The 26,377-nt window shown below is 40.0% G+C and overlaps 1 protein-coding gene across 1 annotated transcript in view; it reads right to left on the reverse strand.

Annotated features, from left to right (window-relative positions):
- NMNAT2 (nicotinamide nucleotide adenylyltransferase 2) overlaps positions 1 to 26,377 on the reverse strand; it is a 1,202,096-nt gene that overhangs the window by 305,481 nt on the left and 870,238 nt on the right. Inside the window, exon 4 of the mRNA XM_044085265.1 lies at positions 18,073 to 18,151. Within this exon, the coding sequence (XP_043941200.1) occupies positions 18,073 to 18,151 (79 nt within the window). The remainder of the gene's footprint in view (positions 1 to 18,072; positions 18,152 to 26,377) is intronic.

The raw sequence follows: 26,377 nt of genomic DNA on the forward strand, positions 1-26,377 counted from the left end.
TGCACTATTCTAAGCTCTTCTATAGCTGGTTCTTGCACTATTCTAAGCTCTTCTACAGATGGTTCTTGCACTATTCTAAGCTCTTCTACAGCTGGTTCTTGCACTATTCTAAGCTCTTCTACAGCTGGTTCTTGCACTATTCTAAGCTCTTCTATAGCTGGTTCTTGCACTATTCTAAGCTCTTCTACAGCTGGTTCTTGCACTATTCTCCTCTTCCTTCTTATAGTTTTTTAGCTCTTATTGCTAGTAATGTTATTACAGCCCCTACATAACTATTCTTTTTCAGCTGACCCATCCAATTCCGAGAAAAGTATATTTCCTGCCATTTCCATTCACACTCCATTATTTTTTCATTCAGGCTATGTAACTTGCTATGGAATATTTATAATTTATCACACTTCCAAAAAATTAATTGCCGGTGTCTCACCTTTTCTTGTTCACATCCCCAGCACATTTGATTTAGTCCCAGAAATGTTTTATCAAGCATTTCTTTGGGATGTAAAAATAGTTATGTGGGCATTCAGATGCAGATATTCTGAATTTCTGAAATTTAGTTACTTTTATCGGGGCTATAAATTTCAGATAAATTTGACCTCCCAGGCCAAGGACAACCACAAGGTGTTCTTTAGCTCTGTCCACAATCTCAAAGGCAATACACAATTGTGTGCAGAGCTCATTGTAAACAGAGCCACCTATACTGAGCCAGAAGATATAGCAAACCTACTGGCCAATAAATTCAACTCACACTTTACCCCTTTCTCCCCCTCAACCTTCCTTCAGGAAATACCATCAAATATAACTTCCCCTACTATTACTATGGAACAGGTCCTTAATGCTCTCTAAGGCCAAGAATACTGCATCAGTGGGACCAGACAATATCCCATGATGTTTTTTAAATAGCATGAAACATGACCTATCATGCCCTCTGGAATTGCTATTTAACTGTAGCCACCAAAAAGACCATGTCTCATGAACGGAGAACAGAAACAGTCATCCCTCTGCACAACGGTGGCCCATCTGCAAATCCTGGACACGCTAGACCCATAAATCTCACTGGTCTCATATGCAAAGCCATAGAAAGAATAATGATGGAAATGGTCAGTAATGACCTAGTAAACCTCCAGACACTGGACCCAGCCCAATTTGGTTTCATCAAGGACAAGTCATGGCTACTTAACCTTGTGTATTCTTTGAGAAGGTCACCAAAGCAATGGATGACAGGAAAATGTTTCACACTGCTTACCTTAACCTGACCGAGGCATTTGACACAATACCCAACTCAGGCATTGTTGACAAACTCAACATGTTAGGTATAAACCCTTATTTCACCTGGGGGATAGCCAGTTGGCTCATAGACAGGATTCAGGAAGTGGGAATTGGGGAGTGCACCTCTAGAAAGAGCCCAGTCATAAGTGGAGTCCCTGAGGGATCAGTCTTGGGTCTTTACCTTTTTGGCATTTACTTTCCTGAAGTCAAGGCCAATGTCAATGGCCTCTAGCTGACTAAAGCTGCAGGTAAGTTCAAATTAGGAGCTGTCATAGAATCCCCACAGGCAAAAATGTTCTCCAGGAAGGGATGACACATACAATTAACTGGTGTCAGAAACATGGACTAAAACTAAATGCCAAGAAATGCATAATAGTATGCTTCAGGAAGTTATCCATCCCTGGTAACAATAATATTGACAACACACCCCCAAGAGCTGACCCAGTAGTCAGGGGCTTGAGGACACACATAGACAGTAATTTAGCCTTTCATCATCACATGTCTAAGTAGTGAGGAAATCATTCTATATTGTGCAATTTTATAAACAAAGGTATGGCATCTAGTTCTAGGAAGTCATTGTTCCACAGTATTCGGCATTCATCAAACCTACATTGAGTATAATGCCCCCTTGGGTATGTACCAAACCAGGCATATCCAACAATTGGAATGACCACAGAGATTCATCACTAAAAGAATAAAGGGCATAAGTAACATGTCCTATGCAGACCTCTTCAAGGCCCTATCCCTGTATCCTGTCTCCTACAGGCTGTTGACAGGAGATCTATGCCTGGCATACAAGGCAATGTCAGATCCCACCCTGCATATCCAAAAGACAAACAGCACCAGAATTACCCAGTCTGAAGACTTAAACCTTGCCTGTGATATAAATTAGACCTGCTAGAAAGAAAGACAGATATGCCAGCGACCACCCTTTCTGGAACAAGCTCTCCATACATGTGAAGCAGAGTTCCTCCCTAACCAAATTCAAGAGAACTTGGCCAATTGAATGTGTAATAGGAAATTCATCACTAGTTTGGCATCTGTGTCTCTAATGCACACAGGAATCCTATAACTGTTTCATCTCCAAATCCCCTGCTTATACTTATCAAGGGTACCACAGCTTGTCAGAGGTTTGCAATTCATGACCAGGCTTAAAAAGGCCTTTATTGTTGTCAGCCTGCTAAACACCTATGAACCTACGAAGCTATTGTCTCCCAGTTTCTTCTGATATGACTGTACCCATCACCTCTTGGAATTTCCTGATTTGTTTCTTGTCTTTATTCCACTCATTAGCAGTGCTTTATAAAGTTTATCAATCTCATTACTGCCTCCTTTTACTCTTGCGTCTATTAATCTTACTAACTCTGGTTTGCCATTTCATTGCCATTCGTATTCGGTTTTGTAAACAACCCTCTATTTCTTATGCTATCCCTCTGACTGCATTTGTACTTCTCTTCATTTTCTTACCGTCCTTCATTTCTTTCCAGTATTATATTCTTTCCTTTTCCACCGTTTTTATTAGGTCTGTATCAATTGTAGATTTCTGTCTCCCCATGCCAACCGGCCATATTTTAAATACACTACCAGCTCTTTCTTTCACAGCAGACTTCTCGTAGCATTATGTGTAATCCTGAACTATTTATTACCCTGTTCCATAGTTAGTCCTTGTGACAATAAATTCAATTTCTTAATCTTTTGACTATCCTCTTCTTGTTCCAACACCATCATTTTCCATCTGGCATTATATCCCCATTCAGGCGATAATATATCAGTCTTATTTGGGGAGTTCTAAAATATTCTGTAAGATGTGGGAATGTCACTCCCTTCCTTCTTCTGGACTTATTGTTTCTCTCTATGCATTTTCTCATTCTTAATGTATCTCATTACATGTTTTTTTTAAAGTCACTCAGTAGACCACCCCCTGGGTCATATATACAAGCCTGTCCTAAGTAAAGAAAGTCATTACAGCAGTCTTACATCACAGTCAAGAATGCAAAAGTCTGATGTTAGTCCGTTGGGTCATGCATGAATGCCTGCCCTAAGCAATGAATGCTGTTACAACAGTCTTATGTCACCTGCTCCTGAGTCATATATGAATGACTGCCCTAAGAGAAGAATGCTGTTACAACAGTCTTATGTCACCCCCTCCCGGGTCATATATGAATGACTGCCCTAAGTGAAGAATGCCATTGCAACAGTCTTACAGAATGCGCTTACTGTACATCTCAACCCTGATTGGAAAATGAGCGTTCTCCAACAGGGTACTGATGAACAAGTAATGCCCGCTGAAAAATGACTCTGCTGCTTTACGGCAGCATATCAAGCTGCTGTGGAGCTCGGACAGGAAAAAAAAAAAATAATGGCCGCCATTGCTGTTTAGTGAGTGTAAAATGTAAAATAAAAGTAAAGTAAAATAAAAAAAAATGTGTGTATGAGTTTATGTCTGTATGTGAGAGTGTATGCATATATGAGTGTGAGAGAAATATCGGTCGAGCTACTTTTTTGTACTCACTAAGCAGCGCTTCTGAGTGTAAAATAAAAAGTGTGTGTGTGTGTGTGTGTGTGTGTGTGTGTGTGTGTGTGAGAAAGTGAAGAGTGAGAGCGATCAAGCGATCCCTGGCAGCCTCACATAAGAGCTTTGCGTACCTTTTGACCATACTCCTCTCGGTATAAGAAATCTGGGCAGAGTCACAAATAATGAGGAAAGAAAAGGCTAAAAATAGGGGCAGATTTTAAATATCGCTCTTATAAACTTAGAACATTGCTGGAATATCAACAATTTCATTAGCATGCATTTTTCTGAAGCAGAGATGTGTGTGTGTGTGTGTGTGTGTGTGTGTGTGTGTGTGTGTGTGTGTGTGTGTGTGTGTGTGTGTGTGTGTGTGTGTGTGTGTGTGTGTGTGTGTGTGTGTGTGTGTGTGTGTGTGTGTGTGTGTGTGTGTGTGTGTGTGAGTGTGTGTGTGTGTGTGTGTGTGTGTGAGAAAGTGAAGAGTGAGAGCGATCAAGCGATCCCTGGCAGCCTCACATAAGAGCTTTGCGTACCTTTTGACCATACTCCTCTCGGTATAAGAAATCTGGGCAGAGTCACAAATAATGAGGAAAGAAAAGGCTAAAAATAGGGGCAGATTTTAAATATCGCTCTTATAAACTTAGAACATTGCTGGAATATCAACAATTTCATTAGCATGCATTTTTCTGAAGCAGAGATGTGTGTGTGTGTGTGTGTGTGTGTGTGTGTGTGTGTGTGTGTGTGTGTGTGTGTGTGTGTGTGTGTGTGTGTGTGTGTGTGTGTGTGTGTGTGTGTGTGTGTGTGTGTGTGTGTGTGTGTGTGTGTGTGTGTGTGTGTGTGTGTGTGTGTGTGTGTGTGTGTATAGATGTAATGTGTGTGCATGAATGTGAGTCTGTGTACATGTATGTTTCTGTGTGTGTGTGTGTGTGTGTGTGTGTGTGTGTGTGTGTGTGTGTGTGTGTGTGTGTGTGTGTGTGTGTGTGTGTATAGATGTAATGTGTGTGCATGAATGTGAGTCTGTGTGCATGTATGTTTCTGTGTGTGTGTGTGTGTGTGTGTGTGTGTGTGTGTGTGTGTGTGTGTGTGTATAGATGTAATGTGTGTGCATGAATGTGAGTCTGTGTGCATGTATGTTTCTGTGTGTGTGTGTGTGTGTGTGTGTGTGTGTGTGTGTGCGCGCGCGCGCGCGTGTGAGAGTGAGTGACTGAGATGACTACTGGCAGCAGCACCAGTAAACAGGTTTGCATACCTCTGCACATTTCGACTGAAGAAATTGGGATAAAGCCTAAAATAAAGGGGAACAAATGCTCTAAAATAGAAACAGATTTTAATTATTGCTCTTATGAAATTACAAAGTAAAGGATTTATTAGCATACATTTTGTGAAGTTCAAATGTATGTCATCATTTAGTAATTTCTGTCTTAATACTTTGTTATTTTTTTAAGTGTTATATTTTGGATGTAAAATGCTTCCTCCAACATCATTAACATATACTACAGCAAGTTTGAAACATTAGGTGGAGGAACTACTTTACATCAAAAATATACTAAAAGTTATAGTAATAAGTAGGTAAAACACAGCAGTTTTATAGACAGCTCATTCTCCAAGCACAATAATGGCCACCAGGGTGCGTGTTAACATGTAATTAATGCCCTTGTAGGGGTATAGATTCCCTCAGCATTATGGCACAGAGAGATAGTGGTACTGACTGGTAGATGGCTGCCAAATGGTCAACTATTGGAGCTATTAGATGAAGCAGCTGAAAGCCAACTCTTTGATCTGATTGGAATGGTTTGGGTAAAGTTTCTACCATACTGACTATTAGTGATGACTACAAGAATCTATTTGCCTTTTTTTAAGAGTATGCAGGCGGTCCATGTAAGTGTAACGGGTCATACAAGTTAAAACTAGTCATTCGCAACTCTACAAAGCACTCTTCTTAGGAAAAGTTCGTCATAGTGAAAATACTACAACAATTGTTAGCAACATTGGAATGTGGTATGAACTCATTGTAAATAAGAATGTTATATACAATGCTGGCATAACTGCTGTTCACTTCTCGGCATTTATAAACACTTTACAGTACCTGTAAATACTGTTCTCTGTAATGCTGCTTATATTGGGGGCTGACAATCCTCCTTAATAACTTGTGAGGGGTTAAGGAGTCTCCAGTACCTCTTTATAAACAGTAGAAAAAGCAATTTGCAGATATGCAGAAACATATGTCAGAATACATATACTGTACTCCCAAAACATGGTATGTGTGACCCATTATTCATAACAACTGCCAAAACCAGTCATGAGATTCAGTGGGCCAGAAGGATACCCTTTTCTCTCCATCAAGCTGGCTGATGCCAGGTTCCTTGTTTTGTTACAGTTATAACCCCACCAAAGAGAGGATATCATCCAGTATAGAAGGTACTGGTGCAATTCAAAACCTGGTATAAGGGTAAGAAGCTAGGCGCATGATACTGCAGCTCAATAAGAGTGGCAAAAGTACCGAAAGCAAGTGTGCATGAGATTAAAAAAGAAACTAGTGAACTGTTAATAAACAATTACAATATGGCAAAGAGCTGTGGCTTAACACTCTCAGAAAATATCATCATTCTGAACTGAACAGCCTCTTGACAAGCAGACAAAATACATGTCAGCAACTACAGCTGTTCTTACAGGTTCAGTGTTGGTCAGGCAGACAACCACATTTGCAAGGAATAAAGTGGCCAACAGTAAGTGCTTCAACATAAAGGAATCCTCAGAAACTGTAAGTTTTACTTTATTTATTTATATACACTTTATTGATGTCCCCTAACATACCTCCCTTAACTGTCTGGAAGCAGTCTCCAGAGAAAAAAGTAACTATGTATCTGTGAGAGGTAGGAAGTGACAACAACAGAGAACAGGAGGTACACCCATGATATATTCCAATTTATTACTTTCCCAAAGGGCACCTGCAAAGACGTATATACTATTGTGTACCTTTATGGCATATCTGATTATCACAGTTTAACCTATCTCATATACACCCCGTGTACAAATGACAGCAATTCACAGAAAGTGGGGAGGCAGTGTGAGCAAAATGCTGACTTGGACTCAGTTACAGGACAAAATATTATGGTGAAATTAGGTGGATCAAATGTCAGCTCTTAGCAGTAATACATGGTGTGAAAAGTAATTCAATGTATATAAAGCACTGTGCACATAACATATATATATATATATATATATATATATATATATATATATATATATATATATATATATATATATATATATATATATATATATATATATATATATATATATCTAGATAGGGCGGCCACGGTGGTGCAGCGGTTAGCGTTGCTGCCTCACAGCAAGAGGTTCTCCGGTTCGATTCTCGGCTGGGGTGCCTTCTGTGCGGAGTCTGCATGTCCTCCCTGTGGTCACGTGGGATTCCTCAGGGTGCTCCGGTTTCCTCCCACATCCCAAAGACATGCTGTAGGTGGATTGGATACTCTAAATTGGCCCTAGGTGTGAGTGTGTGCATGTGTGTGCCTTCTGTGGAAGGTTGGGCACTGGGCTGGCAACTCAACACCATAAAACTCCACTGCCAATCATGAGCGGACAGGTGTTCCGCTGTGGCGACCCCTAACCGGGAAAAGCCGAAAGAAGAAGAAGATATATATATATATATATATATATATATATATATATACATATATATATATGACTGACTTCAAACTGGTGTCAGAACATATGCCATGTATTCCTTTCACTGTGTGGGTCCACTACTAAAGACTAGGTGATGGACTTGTGGTTTAATGTACCGTCTGGCAAATAGCATGTCAAAATAGTACAGGAATTTATAGGGTTACACTCAGACAATAATGTCATGTTGTAATAAGTTAAACTCCTGATGTTTGATTAGAACCCGTGATCTTCTAACCCAATAAAAGATTTGCCACCAATTTCTCCAGATGGCCTCTGTGTAGAACGGAACAACAGTCTTCTTAATGGATTTATAGCAACTGAGTTCCTGGAGTTGTAGTGCCAGTAATCCTGTAATGATGAATGCGACTCATCTGGGAAAATGATTCCTTCCCAACATCCTCCTTTTTTAATGGTGAGATACACACTGAAGATGGATACATGCAGGAACAACTACCTTAACAACTTGAAGCACAGTAAGATGTAAATATTCTCCTTGCACCAAAGATATCTTGTTTCTTCATTCTTCCTATCACTTTCATCCCATCCCTCTCTTCATCCCACCTTTCCCGATATCCATTTGTTAACTACTGCCTTTCTCACTAGAGACCCTCAGTGAATGCTTTCTGTTAATGGCCAACTTAGCTGTCTGCTGCACAAGTTGTAGCTGGCTAGGAACTGGTCCAAAGCTGATATTGTCTGACTGCTAAGAATGCTTGAGGTGTTTTATAAATCGACCTGGAGGATTTTTATTACTTAGTTCAATCTGTTTGCTTTTACTGAAGTCTTTAGTTTGAGCCAGGGTCATGGTAGAAGAGAGTCCACACAGAATCATCCCTCCGTCATTGTTATCAATTAGTATATAAACAAATAACCTCTGCATCTGCCGCCTGTGAGGGTGTACTCTAAGCTGATGAGACACAGACAGATGGCGAGACACATATGGAAGAATTAAAAAATAGATAATGCTCACCAGGTACAAATTAAAAATATTTTTCTTGGAAAACAGCCTGGAAAGAAGTGAAAAAAAAAAACAGAAGCAATGAATTAAACTACAGTTCATAGTTTACGGCCTGGTTCCTTTATTACACCAGTTATTTTGTCGACGGTCTGTCCCAAAGGTAGCCTTTGCTTCCTTGTAATAAGGCTTGCATTACCCCATTAGGAAATCATTTGTTATTATTATTCTGCCTGGCAGATGCTCTCCACAGGACATTCTATTAACAACTGCAGAGAACATGCTGGTCAAGTTACAGATGGTGACAATGGACTATTTATAAGGCATCATCTGGTCTGCAATTTCATTTTCTTGATAGTCTGTGTATCTAGTACACAACTTTAAAAATGAAAGTACTGTGCAGATTAGGTTTTAATGCAGCTTCACTGAAAGCAAAACTTTATGTGCCAGCATATGCCTGTGTGTGTGTATAGGTTCATAGATTAGTATTAAGCTAACTGCCCTTGCGAGCCATTTTAAACCTAGCCAATTATCCCTTGTGAGACTCGAACCCTGCACCTTGTGTTTGTAAGGCAAACACCTTAATCATTAGGCCACCCTCCCAACCCTGTGTGTGTCTTTGTGTATCTTTGTGTGCATGCATTTGCCTATGTTTGTGTGTGTGTGCGTGTGCATGTTTGTGTGCATGCGTGTGCCTATGTGTGTGTGTGTGAGTGTATGTGTGTGTGTGTGTGTGTGTGTGTGTGTGTGTCTTTGTGTGCATGCATGTGCTTATGTTTGTGTGTGTGCGTGTGTGTGTGTGTGTGTGTGTGTGTGTGTGTGTGTGTGTGTGTGTGTGTGTGTGTGTGTGTGTGTGTGTGTGTGTGTAAGTATCTCTGTGTATGGTGTATATTGGGGTACTAATTCCTTTCTATTGAAAGAAACAAATAGTGTTTGCTATTACTAAAAACTGTGTATGCTATTACTAAACCGGTGTTTGCTATTACTAAAAATGGTGTTTGATATTACTAATAATGGTTTCTGCATGTATTATTTTATAAGCATTTCTTCTATTTACTCATAGAGTTAGATAAACAAAATGTGCTTTGTCTGTGGATCACACATCCATATGATTTAACCCCCACCAATATATGCAGATTTCCAGACTAATAACAAAGAAACATAGACTATTTTGAACACTATATATTCTATATATTTTAACAGCTTTTGCACTGATTTCTGTGGTAAGGCACATACTTTATGAAGCACTACATATTTGCTTTTTTATTGTTCTATGGTGTTTCACAGAAATTATATGCCCTTGTTGTATTGTTTCAATTATTTTTAAAGTCACTTAAAAGAAAGGTATCCAAGTCTGATATTAGGCTGCTGTCCAATGTGTTGACCACAAAGTCAGTTCAAGACTGGGAAAGTATAGTGTCTGTGTGTGTTGGGTGAAGGAGGCTGAGGTCTGGATAAGTCTTAAGAAAGATATTTAGTAAACCTTATAAATGGGAGGGTAGACTTCAGGAAGGCAACAGAGGAAAGAGATGCGTTGGTTGTGTGTAAGTAGGGGGTTGAGCTATAAAATGCTGTTAGTTAGCAAATGCCAAATTGAAAGTGCTGTAACTAGCCTGATATGTTTCTATGAAATGCTGGTCAAAATATTTATAGATAAGTTACCCACATGTATTGCTAATTATAGCATGTTAGAATGTCCGATGAGAAATATAAGGAGGAGGTTCCCAGAGCATTTCATTATGTCTTGGCTCTTCTGCAAGACTGCAGTTGTTTGTGCCGCTTTTTTACCCTTTGTTAAGTTTTTAATTTCTTCTCATGGTTGTACAGCCCTGGAATTAGTATAAGAAAATCCCAGGAATAGAGGTACAAAAAAATGGTTACACTTATGTCACCCACCATTTCTGTAGGTACATTCTTTGATGAGTTTGGCTCATCCAGTTTACTGTTGGGGTTGACTATCTACAGATAGTCATGCTGGATCCATGCTTTAGGTGATGGTGATGACATAGCTTACAAAACCTTTCTAATGTGCTAAAAAGACATTTGTAAATAATTTTATTGCAAAGAAAGACTGGAGAAGATAACTAAAATGAACCTAATTTAAGTAACTCTGCTAAGCCAACCAATCATAGTACTGTACCCCCTTAGGACTGTTAATCTACTGCTCATCCCATCTCTCCAGGAGTTGGGGAAAACTACCCCAGCAATGTTGAGCTTTCCATAAGCAACTAAAACCAGGAGAAGACATATTGTAAATCAATGTGTTATCCTTCTCAACTAAAACCAGGCAAAGACGTATAGTGAATCAATTCGTTATCCTTCTCAACTATAGCGAGCATCATCTGCTCTCTCTGAGTTTTATTCTGCATCTCTCTGCTTTTACTCTGATAGTAAATCTATCACAGGAATCCTAAACTTAGGAATATCTTCTAAAATGTAATATTCTACTGCAGAGAATGAATGTATCCTAGCTGTTAGTTAATATGTATGTCAAAGTCTCTTCTATGGAAATTGTATGTCAAACGTCTGTCCTTAAAATTATGTTTTGTAAAAAAATTGTACTCTTGGAGCTTTTCTCCCCGGGTCTCCACTGAAAATGGACTTGTAATCCAGTTGGACTCTCCCGGTCAACAAATGTAAAATAAAATAAAATAAATAAATAAAATACTACAAATATTGGAAAAAGTACTGAAATCTTCACAAGAATTAAGTTCCAATAGGTAGATAATATGAGTTGGTTAGTCTTTAGTGAGGCAAGATGTAAAGATGCAGATAAATATATTCTGGAAGCTTAGTTCTGTGATACAACTAGAGACTGTGAACACATGGCAATCAGTGATTGGCTTAGAAGAGAGGAGGGGTAACAGTCTACAATCTAAGGCAAACTACCCTAGGGAGGGAGGAAGGTTGGCTGAGGTCAGTGTGTAAGGCAGAACATTCTCATGTTTTTACATAGTGGTGCAAAGACTCAGCCCTGTCCTGGTGATATGATTATTTATCAAGGTCAGATTTTTTTTTAAGTGTCTTAGATTTAGTATCCAAGTTTCAAGTGAGCCCAAATTCCCTGTCAGATAGGTTCATAGGTTCATAGGTTCATACTAGGCTATCTGCCCGAGGGCATTTACAAGCCTAGCCCATAGTTTTGTGGCTTACGCCACCCCTTTAGTATGGGGAACTATACCCATTATTTTGCTGTGCCTCTGTTGAGCAGTGACACTGAGGTAATCCCTGGGGTATATCTGCGATCTCCCATCCATTGGTCAAGATTTCTCTTGAACAAGGCCAGCGAGGTGCTCTGCCTCACATATACCGGGATTTTATTCCACAGCATAGGGAGTCTTTGGGTGATGAATCTATCCCTCCAGCACGTCCTATTAATAGCCGTGTCGAGGTTTAAGTCTCCCGCCCTTGTGACTCTGACGGATCTAGATTTTTTGAGGTGAAGCATATTCATCAAATCTGGGTTTGACATGGCCTTGTATGTTAGGCAAAGGTCACCTCTGAGCAAGCGGTAAGCGACTGAATAGAGCTGGAGTTCTTTCAGTCGGGCAGCATAGGACAGATGTTTGAGACCCTTTATCCTTTTGGTGAGGAACTTTTGTGGCCTCTCCAGCTGCTGCAAGTGTCGGGTCAGATACATTCCAAATGGGGCATTGTACTCAATCATTGGTCTGATGAGTGATGAGTATAGGGAGACTATGACCTCCCTTGATCTAGATGAGAATCCCTTCATGATAAGGTGGGCAATGTAGAAGGTCTTCCTAACTACTTTAGCTACATGGGTGTCGAATGACAGACTACTATCAACCTGGGTCCCCAGGTCCCTGATAACTTCTTCTGTGCTCAGTGGATTGCCACCTATTTGGTAGCTAGGGGTAACCTTGTTTTTCCGAAGGGTATGACTATGCATTTTTTGGCATTTAACTTTAGGCCATGGCTCTGGCACCAGTTATCCATTTCTGTGAGACCCTTCTGAAGGATATCTGTGTCAGATGTGTTTTCTACTATGGCCCAGTTTGCAGTCATCTGCAAACTTTGTCAGCCATAACCCTCCTGTGTTTGCTTGTACTTCGGAAAAGTAGATGCCAAACAAGAGTGGGCCCAAGGACTGAGCCCTGTGGTACACCACTTGTGACAGGCTTTGAGTCTGACATGGCGCCAGCAACTCTGACCCTGTGGGTTCTGTCACTCAGCCAGTTTGCAACCCATCTTGTGATGTATGGGTTAACATTTAAGCTGATGAGTTTTTCAATGATACCCGAGTGGGGTATTGTATCGAAGGCCTTCGCCAGATCGAGGTAGGCTGTATGGACTGCCTTTCCCTCATCAATGGCTTTGGTGACTGTTTCGAAAAAGTCAACCAAGTTTAGAAGGCATGATCTGCCTTTGACAAAGCCAAACTGGGATGGATCCAAAGTCTGCAAATTCCTATGTCTTTATTTATGAGGTCCATTATGATCCTCTCCATGGCTTTGCAGATAAGGCTTGTCAAGCTAATGGGCCGGTAATTTCCAGGGTCGGTGGAGGCACCGCCTTTGTGAAGTGGGACCACAGTTGCAGTGCGCCACTCCCTGGGTACGTATCCAGAGGTAAGACTATGATTAAACAGCTGTCCTAGCTGTGGGTTTAATTCCTCGTTGAGTTCGTGGAGCACACAACCGGGGACACCATCAGGTCCCATGGATGCTGTGTTTTTTGCTTTGGAGAGAGCAGTTCTCACTTGGGCGTTGGAGATGTTTGGGGGGCTGCAATCGCTTGGTATAGATATCTCTCCTTTCTGCATATTCCTTTGTCTGGTAGTATGTTTTGAGATCATACTATGGAAAGGGACCTAAGTCTACACTGGGAGAAATAGCTTTGCAGTGGAGCTACATAACTGCTCTGGATATGTCCTTCTCAGTTTCTTTGAAAACTGACCACCCTGGCTGCATTGCTGGATTTAGTCCTATAGAACAATGATCAGCTGTTCGTAGTGTTATTATGGATCAGTGACTATTTAAATTTGTTATCAGGGACACCACTAAAGTCCCAGTAGGATCAAAAGTAGTTAATAACATAGACATGCACTTCTAGTCAAATGATAAATGGAGGCAAACATTCGAAGCTTGTTAACGGTGTGACAAGAAGCAAAGCGGTATTTTTTTGCAGCATGTACAGAGGTTTAAAGCCAACTAGTATCCTGCCATACTGTGGCCTTTTTAACCCATCCCCCACTACACACGCATATTCTAGTGACATCACCTAGGTGATCATAGGGTCACTGGGTCACACTTCAGTGATAAAGGAGCTTCTAGAGGGTGATGAGTTAGCACGGGAAGCCACAAATATTGCTCATGGAGGCTTTGCTTGATAATCTTAGACATACTCCCCCGTCACAGACACACAATTGCATGCTAGCATCACATAAGTAGTCTGGGTATTGTTATGGGAGCATCACCTCCCTGAGTCTGGGATGATGATACCTCTCATGATCACCCACATACCCAATCTAGCTGCTCCTTTGATGTCTCAATCCTGCCAGTGCCTGCAGAAGAAACCTGCCCCCCACCAGAGCATCATTCCCATCCCTCCAATGAAAGAAAGACAAACAGATGGAGCCTTGTAAATCCTTTCCCTTGTCAAACTAGATCCAACAACCACATAAGATGCTTAACAAACCTAAGTTGTCTGACTTATATTCTGGCATCTATCTCTTTATAACAACAATGCTGGCTTACAATGGACATATAAGTTAGTATATTTGATATCAAAGATACATTTTCCTGCAGAGTATGGAAACATCATAAAACAGGAGAACTTATAGAAATGTATACTACAGAAGGAATGACTTGCATCAAAGCTGCCTAAAAGGTGGGATATGTCTGATACACAGTAACAGCCATTAGTAGCCAGAGTCCAGATACAAAGAATATAAAGTCTGCAAAGGTAATCAGTCACAATGTGCTGTCAACGGCATATGTTGGTGAGAACCAAGATGGTAGGCTATAGCAGGACAATGCCATTTAAGGGGAGCCCAGCTGTTTGTCACTACGTTGGTGACTGACACAACATTGAATGGAGAAGGTCTCCATCGTTCAGTCATGGCAGCTAGACTCACAAAAGACCATGACAGTAAGTGATGCATTTTTCTCACTTTCTCCCTCTTCTCTGAGTTTGAGTGTCTTGAAGTTGATATATCAAATAATATCTCTGTCTATAGACATATAAAAGGAGAGAAAGAGAGAGCGAGAGACTGAGCACGTGAGTTTGTGGGTGCAGGAAGCTAGACTCTCAAGATCATTCTTTTTTATGCTTTGTGACCTTGAGAGTGTCACTGCTTTGTCTCGTGACCTCCCAAGCTTGTAAATGTTTTGGGGTTTAATAACAGAGAGTCAGTCAAACAAGACAGGGTTATTTGTACTAGACCCCATTTAAAGCTGCATGGATTTTCTTAAAAGGATTAATCCCATCAGATTGTCAGGTGAGTGGGCCTATGAAAATATTCAATACAAGAAAGACTGTCTCAAGCTCTCAATGTGTGCTGCAGTACTATTGCAACTCAGACCTGAAATTGCAAGCTACGTAAACACACATACAGATTATACTTACATTTACACTCCTGCTTTGGAGATCATTTACAACTGTCCATCTCATCAGAAAAACACCTGAAAGCACAACTACAATAGTTAAAACTTCCTCAGATGATATAAAAATGGCATTTGGCTTTGATAAATGTGCAAAACCAAGATTTAGACATTTAGAGCAAGAAAAGTGAAGTACTAAGACAATTTCAACTGGAGAGAGGGAAAAAAAAGCTAATAGAAGAAGTAGTATATAATACATTTCTAGGAATAGATGTAGGTCAGAAAAAAGCATGAACAAATGATAACAAGGCTTAATATGGAATATTTTAGAAGGCAAATGCTAACACTGTAAATCCCCTTCATGTCTAGGAATAATCTTCAAGCTATTCAAGTGTGTGTGGCTACTCAGACTGCAGATACAGTAGCCCCATGTAAGCATTAGGGCAATTAATAGTAGCCCTAAGCAAGCACACTCAACCTACTGCAAGAGAGTAATGCTGAAAAAAAGATCAAACAAGCACACTGGCCAATAGGGAAAAAAATGTTTTTATACACCATGAACTGCACAATGGACAATGTCACTCATCTCTACTCAAAGAAGACCAAATGTGAACAATGCAGCAGAAATTATATCAATGCATAGACAACGAATAGCCAATGGAAAGTGACACAGCTAGCTCCTTTCCAGCCATACCTCTCAACCTCTTAGTGCAAGAAATCTGGACAAAGCCTGACATAATGGGGGGACAAGGGCACAAAACAGGGACACATTTTAAACATTGTTCTTATAAACATAGAAAGTTGCTAGAATAACAGGATTTGTGTTAGCATGCATTTTCTGAAGGATATGAAGTCTGAAACTCAAATGCATGTCATTATTTAGTGACTTAAATCATACAAGTGATTTGACAAAAAAACACACTTTTTAGGAGGAACGGACGTAAAATATGAATCACAAATCTGGACATTGTGAAAATTTATACAGTTGAGATGTATGTTTCCAGCAAATAATATTTCAGACCATTGCAAATCCTTCTTCTAACAAGAGAAAATTTGCTAAAATAGTCATAAACATTAAAATAGTGTCAGGCAAGACAAGTATTCATTTCAACTATAAACCAATTCAATTAGGAACGTCCTGCTGTTGAAATTATCACAGCTGTAGTAAATTCCAATGAATAAGTCTCTCAAGCAGACAATATATCATACTGGCAACCTATATTTCTAATCTGCATCCATGGCTATTACCTCTGTAAGCAACAACCAAAATAATGAAAACATCATCTCTAACCAATGACTAAAATCAAACTCAGTTATTTTTATTTTATTTTACATTTGTTTACTGGGGTAGTATATTGATCCTAAGTGACCATTTTCAGTTACTGCCATAAGTCATTCTCCTTTAAGCTTTAGCAATGGAAACTATGCTGCAATAAATGACATGCACAGAATCTCAGTCTCTGCCTTTACTGTTTGACATTGTTCACTTTAAATGTTACTTGTAAAACCAGACTCCATAACCAGGTCTCAATATGCTCTGAACCATCCTCACTAATTATGTTGGTACTCACTAGGCATCTATCCTCAGCTTTCTCTTCACCACTCTCTCCACTTTATATATGTCGATATACTAATCCGTAAACATGCATTCACACCCCTTACTTTTACATACTAATTCCACAAGTTCACAATAGTGTGGAAAAGATAAACTCTTCAATACAGTACATAGACATTTATAAAAACAACATCAGTGCATTCCCTGCAGCTGAGGTATATGACCTATGATGAAATGAAAATGTGACCAGCTATGCTTGGGCATGTAAGCCTGATGAAATGACTACTAAGAAGTTGTAAAGAAGACTTTGGTAATTCACTCAGGTTTTGGAAACTGCATTCGAAAAGTAATGCAAGGACCATATGTGCTTATTTTATTGTCATATATAGTATGCACTTTAACTGCTTTAGTATTGTACTGTACACTTTGTATTTAATGTGCCTTGTGCACTCCTATGTCATTTTTTATGTATTTGTTAATGGGCATAGAATATTGATCTCCATGAACCTTTCTATGAGTCACCCAGTGAGTTTTGTCTTGTAAAGTGACTTGCTGACAGTCACACAGCTAAACTGTGAAGGCTGAGGAAATCCAACCCTGGACCTTTAGACTATGGAAACAACTCATTAAGAGGTCCTTGATCTTCTGCACCAAAAGACAGCCAGGCATTCGTGAAGACGGGCATTGTTTTGTTTGGGTCATCCCACCAAATAATCTTAATAAACTAAATAAAGTAAGTAAAATACATGAGTAAATGTAATTAATATGGAAAATAATAAATAAATATGTTAATGCTCCAAAAACAGCTTTGCACAGTTGTAGCAAAAAGGAAAAAAAAACCTGAATGTGATGAAGTGTGCAGAATAACTGGTGTTATGCTATTTTTACATTCTTATTTCAAGAGTGTCTAATATGAACGAAGCAGCTTGATTTGTTTTGTTTGTTTCAAAAAGTTGCAGGTAATATGTAAAATTAAGGATAAAATGATGCATGCAAAAATCTATTTTGCATATACTCTTTGGTTAATATGCTGTTTATAGTCACTCTGGGCTTCCCATTTTGTATTCATGCAATGTTTTCCCAGCTAGGATTGGGGCATTCTACAAGATGCAATATCCTATCATTTCTGTTTTATCAAATGCCCAGTTAGGTGACAACTGCTAGCCAGTGAAATGTACAGTACTCTGAATAATTAATGATGTATAACTGTGAATAATATGAGTTGTCTATAATCAGAACCACTTGTACTCAGCAGGTACACAGAAACAAGAAAACAGAAGCTTGTAGAACATGAAATTCCAAACAGTGCACAAATGCCTATGAGCAAGGGACTGTATGAGACCCAATTATCCTCACTCTAAAAGAAGCAGTGTTGCAATGCAAAGTCTGAGGCAAAATGGAACAGCATGGTTGAACAGAAATGCCATGTTTACCTTAAGACAGAAGCAGTGTCAAATTATTTGTATACAGTACAGAATAAATCATATTAATTTTCGAACACGAGACATAGAATGCATACACTTAGATGGCCTACCTTCATGAGGTCCCGGTGATGTTCCAGAACACTGCAGGTGGTCTGCCATGTGTCCTGATAGCATTCCCATGGATCTACCCTGCAGAGGAAACAATATGAAAAGAGAAATTCACAAAGTGAATGACTTTTACATAAACTCTGTATTCATTTTGTTAACTTGGTAACATTGTCATTTATTTGCTCATAACACATTGGCTGTTAATAAGAGAAGTGAATAATATCAAAGAAGTCATTTTATGTAGGTTGTAGCTGTGAAAGATAGTTATAGCAACAGTTAGAACTAAACATCTAACCCTTCTGTCCCCAGGTGACATGTTCATCTCTTCATCCTATATGGTATAGCACCCTACATCAAAGTCTCTCCTTTTTTAGAAGAATACATTACCAGTAGCAGCCAATTAGCAAGAGAGTGAAATGTGTAGGATTTTTATTCCCTGCACTTGATATCCCCCCACCCTTGTGCGTTTGGGCCACAGAGTGTAATGCATTGTGTGCTGGGATTTATGTTGTATTCCCCATGACTTACACATACACAGCTGTACTCCCTGTTGCTGTGTTTTGCTGCATTGGGACCACTTGTCCTTGAGGCCTGTATTGCCACACATCAGTCCTAGTGTGGTGCAGAAGCAAGGGACTTTGGCACCCAGGTAACAATCGGGTACACTTGTGGTGTCTGTGAATGATTGTAATCACTTAAAGACAGCTTGTGTGTGCTCAACTGTTCTTTTTGTAAGATGGTAACAAGTTATTTGACTGATGCATTAATAAACATACTTTTTATAGATTTTTTCACTGTCATTACACAGTTGCTTAATCTCAGAGACTAAGCTGGCAGGATATACTTACAGATGAAGGTGAAATTATCGTACAATAAATGTATAGCAAGTTTTCCTCCTAACTCTCACTTCTGACCATAAACAATTATATAGTCATTCACTCCACTAGGGTTGAGAGATCCATGGCCCATTTGCTGCCCTTATCATGAGTCAGCTGCAGTGAGTCTGCGGTCATCTGCAGTGAGATGTTGAGGGGTTTCTGTTTAGCCCTGATGTTTCTTCTGTGCAGGTATGCAGACATTTGAGGATTGGATGTATAATGAGCCTTTGTGATGGGGGGTGGTCACCTGCTCCCAGAGTGATGTAGCTCCTTAGAAGGCCATATTTCCTTTTAGACATGACACGTGCCTCTGTCTGATTTCCTGTCCTCACTACATATTAAGCATGGAAGATTTATCATGGGGTCCCAACTCCCTGACCCCCACCCAGACAGAGGCAAGCGGGGTCTGCCTTCCCTCTCCTATCTCTTTTCTTTCTCTCGGGACATCTCCTCCAGTGTCCAGCCAGTACATATTGGAACCTGTTATGTCTGGCCATAGTCATGGCTTTATTCTTCTATGTGAAGCCATGGATGCGTTTCTAATAATTCGTTGACCCTGGAGGTTGTTTCAGCAGAAATTATTCATTTTTGAAGTAGTTTCTGTGCTTCTTCATTTACGGCAATGTTTAATGTTTGTCTTTTCCCGGTTAGGGGTCGCCACAGCGGAACTCCGGTTCGCTAATGATTGGCAGTAGATTTTTATGGTGCCAAGTTGCCAGCCCAACGCTCAACCTTCAGTGAAGGCACGCTCATTCACGCATGTCTTTCGGAGGCCACTTGACCAGAGGGAGGACGTGCAGACTCCACACAGAAGGCACTCCAGTCGAGAATCGAACAGGAGAACCTCTTGCTGTGAGGCAACAACACTACCACTGTACCACCGAGGCATCCAATGTTTAATACTAACATTTTATTTATTTATTTATTTATTGACATCTGATTACTGGGAAACTCCTTCTAGGTAGAAGCCCATTTTCAGTGGAGGCCAAGGGAGAAAAGCTCTGAATTATTAGAAAACATTTTAAGAACAATAATTTTACAATCTTCAAAAATAAAACAAAACATTTGCAGTTTAAATAATTATAGCAAAGTAGACACAATATAAAAACATTGGTTAAAAACTGATACAAGGTATATGGCAATCATTTAATATTTAGAGAAACTTTAGACAGTTTGTAAAGAAAGTAAAGGTAAGTAAGTCTATTACAGTTAGGAATTGCAATATGAGGTGACAGAAAAACATGCTTATGGTATATTTAGAGAGAGTCAGGGAAGAGAATTAGATGGCAGTAAGGAAGTAAGTAAAGAAGGGAGAGTATGAGGTATAAGGAATGAAAAGGTACTTGTTCACATTTAGGGATATAGTTTAGCCCGGTTTTGAGCAAGAACAGAGACAGACTGTAAGTAGGAAGTCTTTCAGAGTGATTTTGAAAGATGGGAGGGATGGCATAGACCTGATGGATACAGGTAGGGAGTTTTATGAAATTGTTTAATGCTACCAAAATGTTATTCTTGTGGCAGCAAGGACTACTGGAGAACACCTGTGCTAAGTCTGATGAGTCGTGCATTGACTGATGCAGTACAAGCGTTCATTAGTATCACTGTTTCCAAGAATCACAATTCCGGACCTTTGAATTTCAACAAGAAGTTTGTTCAGTGTGTTTACAGCCATGTACCATATATGGATTCTTGACATGAGACTTGTGTTAACTTAAAAAATAGCTTCTCTGATTTTCAGTCTATCTTAAGTTATCAGGTGATCGTATTTCTGTATTCAGTGCATTTATGGCAGGGGTCTTACAGATTTATGTTTTGAGGCCTGTTTTTGCAATTCATTAAAGCTTTAGTGCTGGCTTTTCTGAACCCGAACCTAACCTTGTCTGTAGATGACCAAATACCCCTCAATGTTGCTACAGCCAACACTGAGGTGCTAGGAAGCCTACAAAATCAGTTTGCCAGCCTGTGGAACTGGCTTTATGGCTTTATGACAATAATCCAGCTGTGATTGCTGTATAAACGTCCTCGTTGATCTTTTGGATACACCTAAAGTTTGAACGAAGTTGATGCTTTTAGGATAATTCATGCATCTGGGCAATCCAACGGTCACAGTTAAGTCATACAGATATTTGGGGTGTGGCTTCCTTCAACCTTTCAATATCGTGTTGAATAATAATTTGTTGAGAAAGTACTTAGTTATAGATTCTCTAATCGAAATGAAATGTCTCAGTTTGGATTCATCAAGGGTGGGTCATGTTTACACAGCCTGGCGAAATTTTTTGAAAAGGTCGCCAAAGTGAAAACTAAAGGAGGTGGTGTATCAATATTCTTTAAAGATAAATACACCTCCAGATTGGTTAAACAGTATGATTCCCTGGAGATACTTTAGGTGCAATTAACTGTTGGTGGGACACCTATTCAAGTCATTGCCAGCTACAGGACCACCTCCATGAATCAGGGTACCCACTCTGCCTATTTGAATCAGTCCTGTGACCTCTACTGTTTGGAATCTATTTCTCCAAAGTACAAGCAAAAACTAAAGGTCTGTGGCTGACAAATTTTGCTGATGACTGCAAACTGGGATCAGTCATAGAATCTCCAAATGATGCCAACATCCTACAAGAGGGTTTTACACAAACAAATGATTGGTGCCAAAGTAATGGCCTTAAATGCAATGCAAAAAAATATATTATCATCCCTTTCGGTAACAGTGATGTTCCTGCTAACTACCACATCAATAACAACACCCCAAATACACACTCAGTGGTGAGAGACCTGGGCACACAGGTTGGCAGCAACCTTATCTTTAACCACCAGTTCTCCACAATGGTAAGAAGGGCATTCTATATTGCTCATCTCGTAAGTAAGGGTATTGCCTCCAGAAAAAAATAAGTTATAACCTCCCTGTACTCTTCCCTCATCAGGCCAATAATTGAGTACAATGCCCCCTTTGGTATGTACCTTTCCAAGCACCTGCAGCAATTGGAGAAACCACAAAGGTTCCTCACAAGGAAAATTCAAAATCTTCAGCATCTGTCCTATGTGGATTGCCTGAAATCACTGTCACTTTATTCTGTTTCATACAGACTACTCAGAGGCGATCTCTGCCTTGCATATAAGACGATCTCTGACCCTGCCTTACTGGAAATACTGCATATCTGCAACTGAAATGGTACACGGGTTACTCATTCTAAAGACCATAACCTCATATGTGACATTAACAGAACCTGCTGGATTTGTCTCCCAGAGGTTGCCACACCTTTGAAACAGACTCCTACTTCATGTCAAACAGAGCACCTCATTGGCACTCTTCAAACGCAATATGGACGATTGGATGGGTAACCGTAAATTCACCCCAGGGGTTCCACCTGTGTCCCTCTTAGACATGGGCATTAGGTGTTGATCTTGGAAATAAGGGTAGAACTTGACTAGGCTTGTAATGGCCCTAGTACCATTAGCCTACTATCTTCCTATGATCCAAAGCAGTGGATGAAGGCAAAACAGTACTTACTGGATACCTTGCCCTCATCAATGATTTTCACACTATTTCCTACTCAGACATGTAGGATAGCTAAATAAACTAGGAATAAACCCACTGGATTGCCACCTGGCTCACAAATTTGGATACAGATAATCAAAATAGAGGAAATTACCAGCAGAGAGTCTAGGATTCTGTGTTGTGGCCTCTCTTGCTTTGCATCTACTTCTCTGAAGTAAAAGCCAATACCAAAGGGCTATGGCTGATTATGTTTGCAGATGACTGCAAGCTAGGAGCAGTCATTGAATCCCCAAATGACTTACGCATCCTGCAGGAAGGTTTGTCTCAAATAAATAAGTGATGTCAAAATCATGGTTGGAAACTAAATGCCAAAAAATGCATTATTATATCCTTTGGGAAGTCATCTATTCCAGGGAGCTATCACATTAACTACTTCCCTAAAAGGTGACCCAGTATTTTGGTATTTGGGAGCTTATGTGGACAGTGACCTAACTTTTGACCAACGTGTCTGTTGTTGGAAGTAAGTTATTCTACATTGCACAGCTTATAAACAAAGGGATTCTGTGTAGATCTTGGGGTGTCATTGTCCTCCTGTACTCAGCCCTCATTAGTCCAATCATTGAAGATAATGCCTCCCTTTGAAGATAATGCCCCCTTTGGCATGTATCTGTCTACTCAGATGCAACTGCAGCACCCACAGAGATATGTTACTTAAAGGATACAAGGCCTGAGCAACATTGTTCTAGGTGGACCAACTCAAAGCACTGTCACTATACTTCGTATCCTACAGACTGCTATGAGGTGACCAGTGTCTGGCATACAAGGCATCCTCTGACCCATTACTGATGGATTTACTGCATATCAGCAAGTGAAATGGCATCAGAAATACTCGGTCTATAGATCTAAACCTCTTCTGCAACATCAACAGAACAGTTTGGAGGGACAGGCATATTTTGCAGAGGATATCTCAAATGAAGAGCTCAGGAGGCAGGGTGCCAATTTGGAGGACAGCCACAGGTGCTGCAAAAGCCAGCAGCGTAACTTAACTTCAGGTTACTTCATCTGGACTTACAATTCTTTAGTTCATTTGCCTTCCCCATGCAGGGATTGAAATTGGTTATTTAATCAGCATTCCACCCTAGTTAACAAACTCAAATAAATAAATATGCTAGGAACATTGACTCATCCTTATGTTAAGAACTGGGACAAAGGGCATGAAAGTTAAAATATGCAGCCCCTGGCCTCGCTGTAGCTGAAAAGGAATGTAGGAGCATTGCCCCAACTATGCACAATCAACTGCAACAGCAACAGCAAATTAGGAAGGATCTAAACTTTGGCTTATTTGGAACAAAAGCACTGAAACATGATTTGTTAATGAATGTTAACAGTCTTAGGGAAAATGAGTAAGTACTTCTCCAAAATTTGTGCAAACTGTTTATAACTGTATCCACCTCTAGTGTGTATTATTATTCCACTGTATTTAATTATTTCTGATTTCTCTTATGCATGCTCTTTGCTTTCTTATACTGTCTTGTCATCATTTCATTTTTGCATGGACTATATCAGCTACAGCTTTATCACTATCATTTGTTTTAATTAATAGGTTCATAGGTAGGTACTAGGCTATTGGCCCTAGGGCCTATATAAGCCTAGCCAAAAAATGTACCCTGGCTTTCACCATCCAAGAAAATTATTTTCCTGTGTCCCTGTCGAGCAGAGCCACAGAAGTGATCCCTGGGGTGAATTTCCCATTTCCCATCCAATCATCAAGATTTTTCTTGAAGAGTGCTAATGAGGAGCTCTGTTTGACATACATAGGTAGTCTGTTCCAGAGTATGGGAAGTCTCTGGGACAGGAATCTATCCCTCCAGCATGTTCTGTTTATTGTGGTGACAAGGTTTAGGTCCCTAGAGCATGTAGCTCGGATGTATTGGGATTTCTTTACGTGGAGCTTGTCCAACAGCTCTGGGTTTGACATAGCTTTGTATGTTAGGCAGAGATCACCCCTGAGTAGGCGATATGCGATGGAGTAAAGCTGGAGTTTTTTGAGACGGTCTGCATAGGGCATCTGTTTGAGCCAGTAATCCTCTTTGTGAGGTATTTCTGTGGCCTTTTCAGTTGTTGTAGATGTCTTGTGAGGTACATACCAAAAGGGGCATTGTACTCTATAATGGGTCTAATGAGTGATGAGTAGAGGGGAACAATGACCTCTTTTTTTCTGGATGAGAATCCTTTTATGATGAGATAAGCCACATAGAAGGATTTCCTGACCACTGTGGGGATGTGATTATCAAAGGAGAGACTACTGTCCACCTGTGTCCCAAGGTCTCTTACCACATTTTTGGCATTAAGTAGACTACCAGCTATGTGGTAGTTCATGGGTACAGAGTTTTTACCAAAGGGGAAGACAATACACTTTTTGGCATTGAGCTTCAGGCCATGGCTTTGACATCAGGTATCTGTCTCAATGAGGCCCTTTTGTAGTTTGTCCACATCGTTAGGAGTTTCGATTATGGCTCCTAGTTTGCAGTCATCTGCAGACTTTGTTAGCCAAAAACCTTCTGTGTTAGCCTGCACTTCAGAGAAGTAGATACCAAACAGGAGAGGACCCAGGACTGAACCCTGTGGTACTCCACTTGTCACTGGTCTGAAGTCGGATTTGGAATCTGCTACTTTCACAGTGTGTGTTCTGTCCATGAGCCAGTTGGCAACCCATCTTGTGACATAGGGATTTATACCTAGTTTAGTGAGCTTATCTATAATTCCAGAGTGGGGGATGGTGTCGAAAGCCTTGGCGAGACCTAGATAAGCTGTGTGAACCATTTTACCCTCATCTATGGCTTTGGTGACTGCTTCAAAGAAGTCAATCAGGTTTAGGAGACATGATCTGCCTTTTACAAATCCAAACTGGGTAGGGTCCAGAGTTTGGAGATTACCAATGTCTTTGTTTATGAGTTCCATGATGATACGTTCTCCAGTTTTGCATAATTGTGGGGTGGGGGCTTGGACCTTGGAATAAATATTTTCCTTGTGGTTAACTAATCTCAACCGTCGTTTGTAGTTGTGTGATTCTGAGATTTTTGGGGTTTTTCGACTTTCATTAGAAAGCCAATATTGTATTCTGGGAATAAGTCCTTCCAGAGATTTCTACAAAAGAACTAGAGTTACCACAACTTCCAATATTTATAATTTTGAGCATAGTATGACAAAAACAACACTATAGTTAATACTGGAAATTAGATTATCTTCAACAATGGTGCCTGTCCCCTGGAATGGTTTAACTGTTTTAAGTCTTTTGTTTGAATAAAAAAGGTCTATGACTACAGGGGGGCTCAAAACGCACGAGTGGTGACTTTGCTTTACTTAGTGATCGATTTTTAGAGTTACACTATCTGTTCAAGTTTGCCTATAATACCGGATGAAGTATTTGCCCACTTTGATCAGCTCTCCCTGTTGAACCTATGACCTTTCACTTATGCAGTTCACGCTGTTTAGTTGCATAAGCTATGAGATGCTGCAGGGGGACCCACTGCATTTGCTTCTAGGTCACTGATTTAAACTGACTGTAACTATGCTAAGACAGAGTCTAGTCTGGGAAGGAAATTCAGATCATACCTCTACTATTTTCATCCCTAGAAAGGAAGATCCATCATGACTACAAACCGGTTGCAAAGATAGTCACTGTTTCTATGGGAATATTCTTATTATATTGAATACAAAAACATAAGAATAACACCAAAATGTTGATGGTCTGCCATGGTTTAGTACTAATATATGTAGTTACCTGTGATGAATGTTTCTATAATAAAAGAAACCTGGAATAACACAATGCTGACACATTCAACATTCAAAAATCAAAGCTAAGAAAGCATCAGTCACTGTTCTGCAGAATATCGATAACTGTAGCATTAGTGCACTCATTGGTTATAATGA

This window comes from Protopterus annectens, chromosome 10.part0 (assembly GCF_019279795.1).
Source record: "Protopterus annectens isolate FY-2018-M chromosome 10.part0, PAN1.0, whole genome shotgun sequence".
Lineage (NCBI taxonomy): Eukaryota > Metazoa > Chordata > Ceratodontiformes > Protopteridae > Protopterus > Protopterus annectens.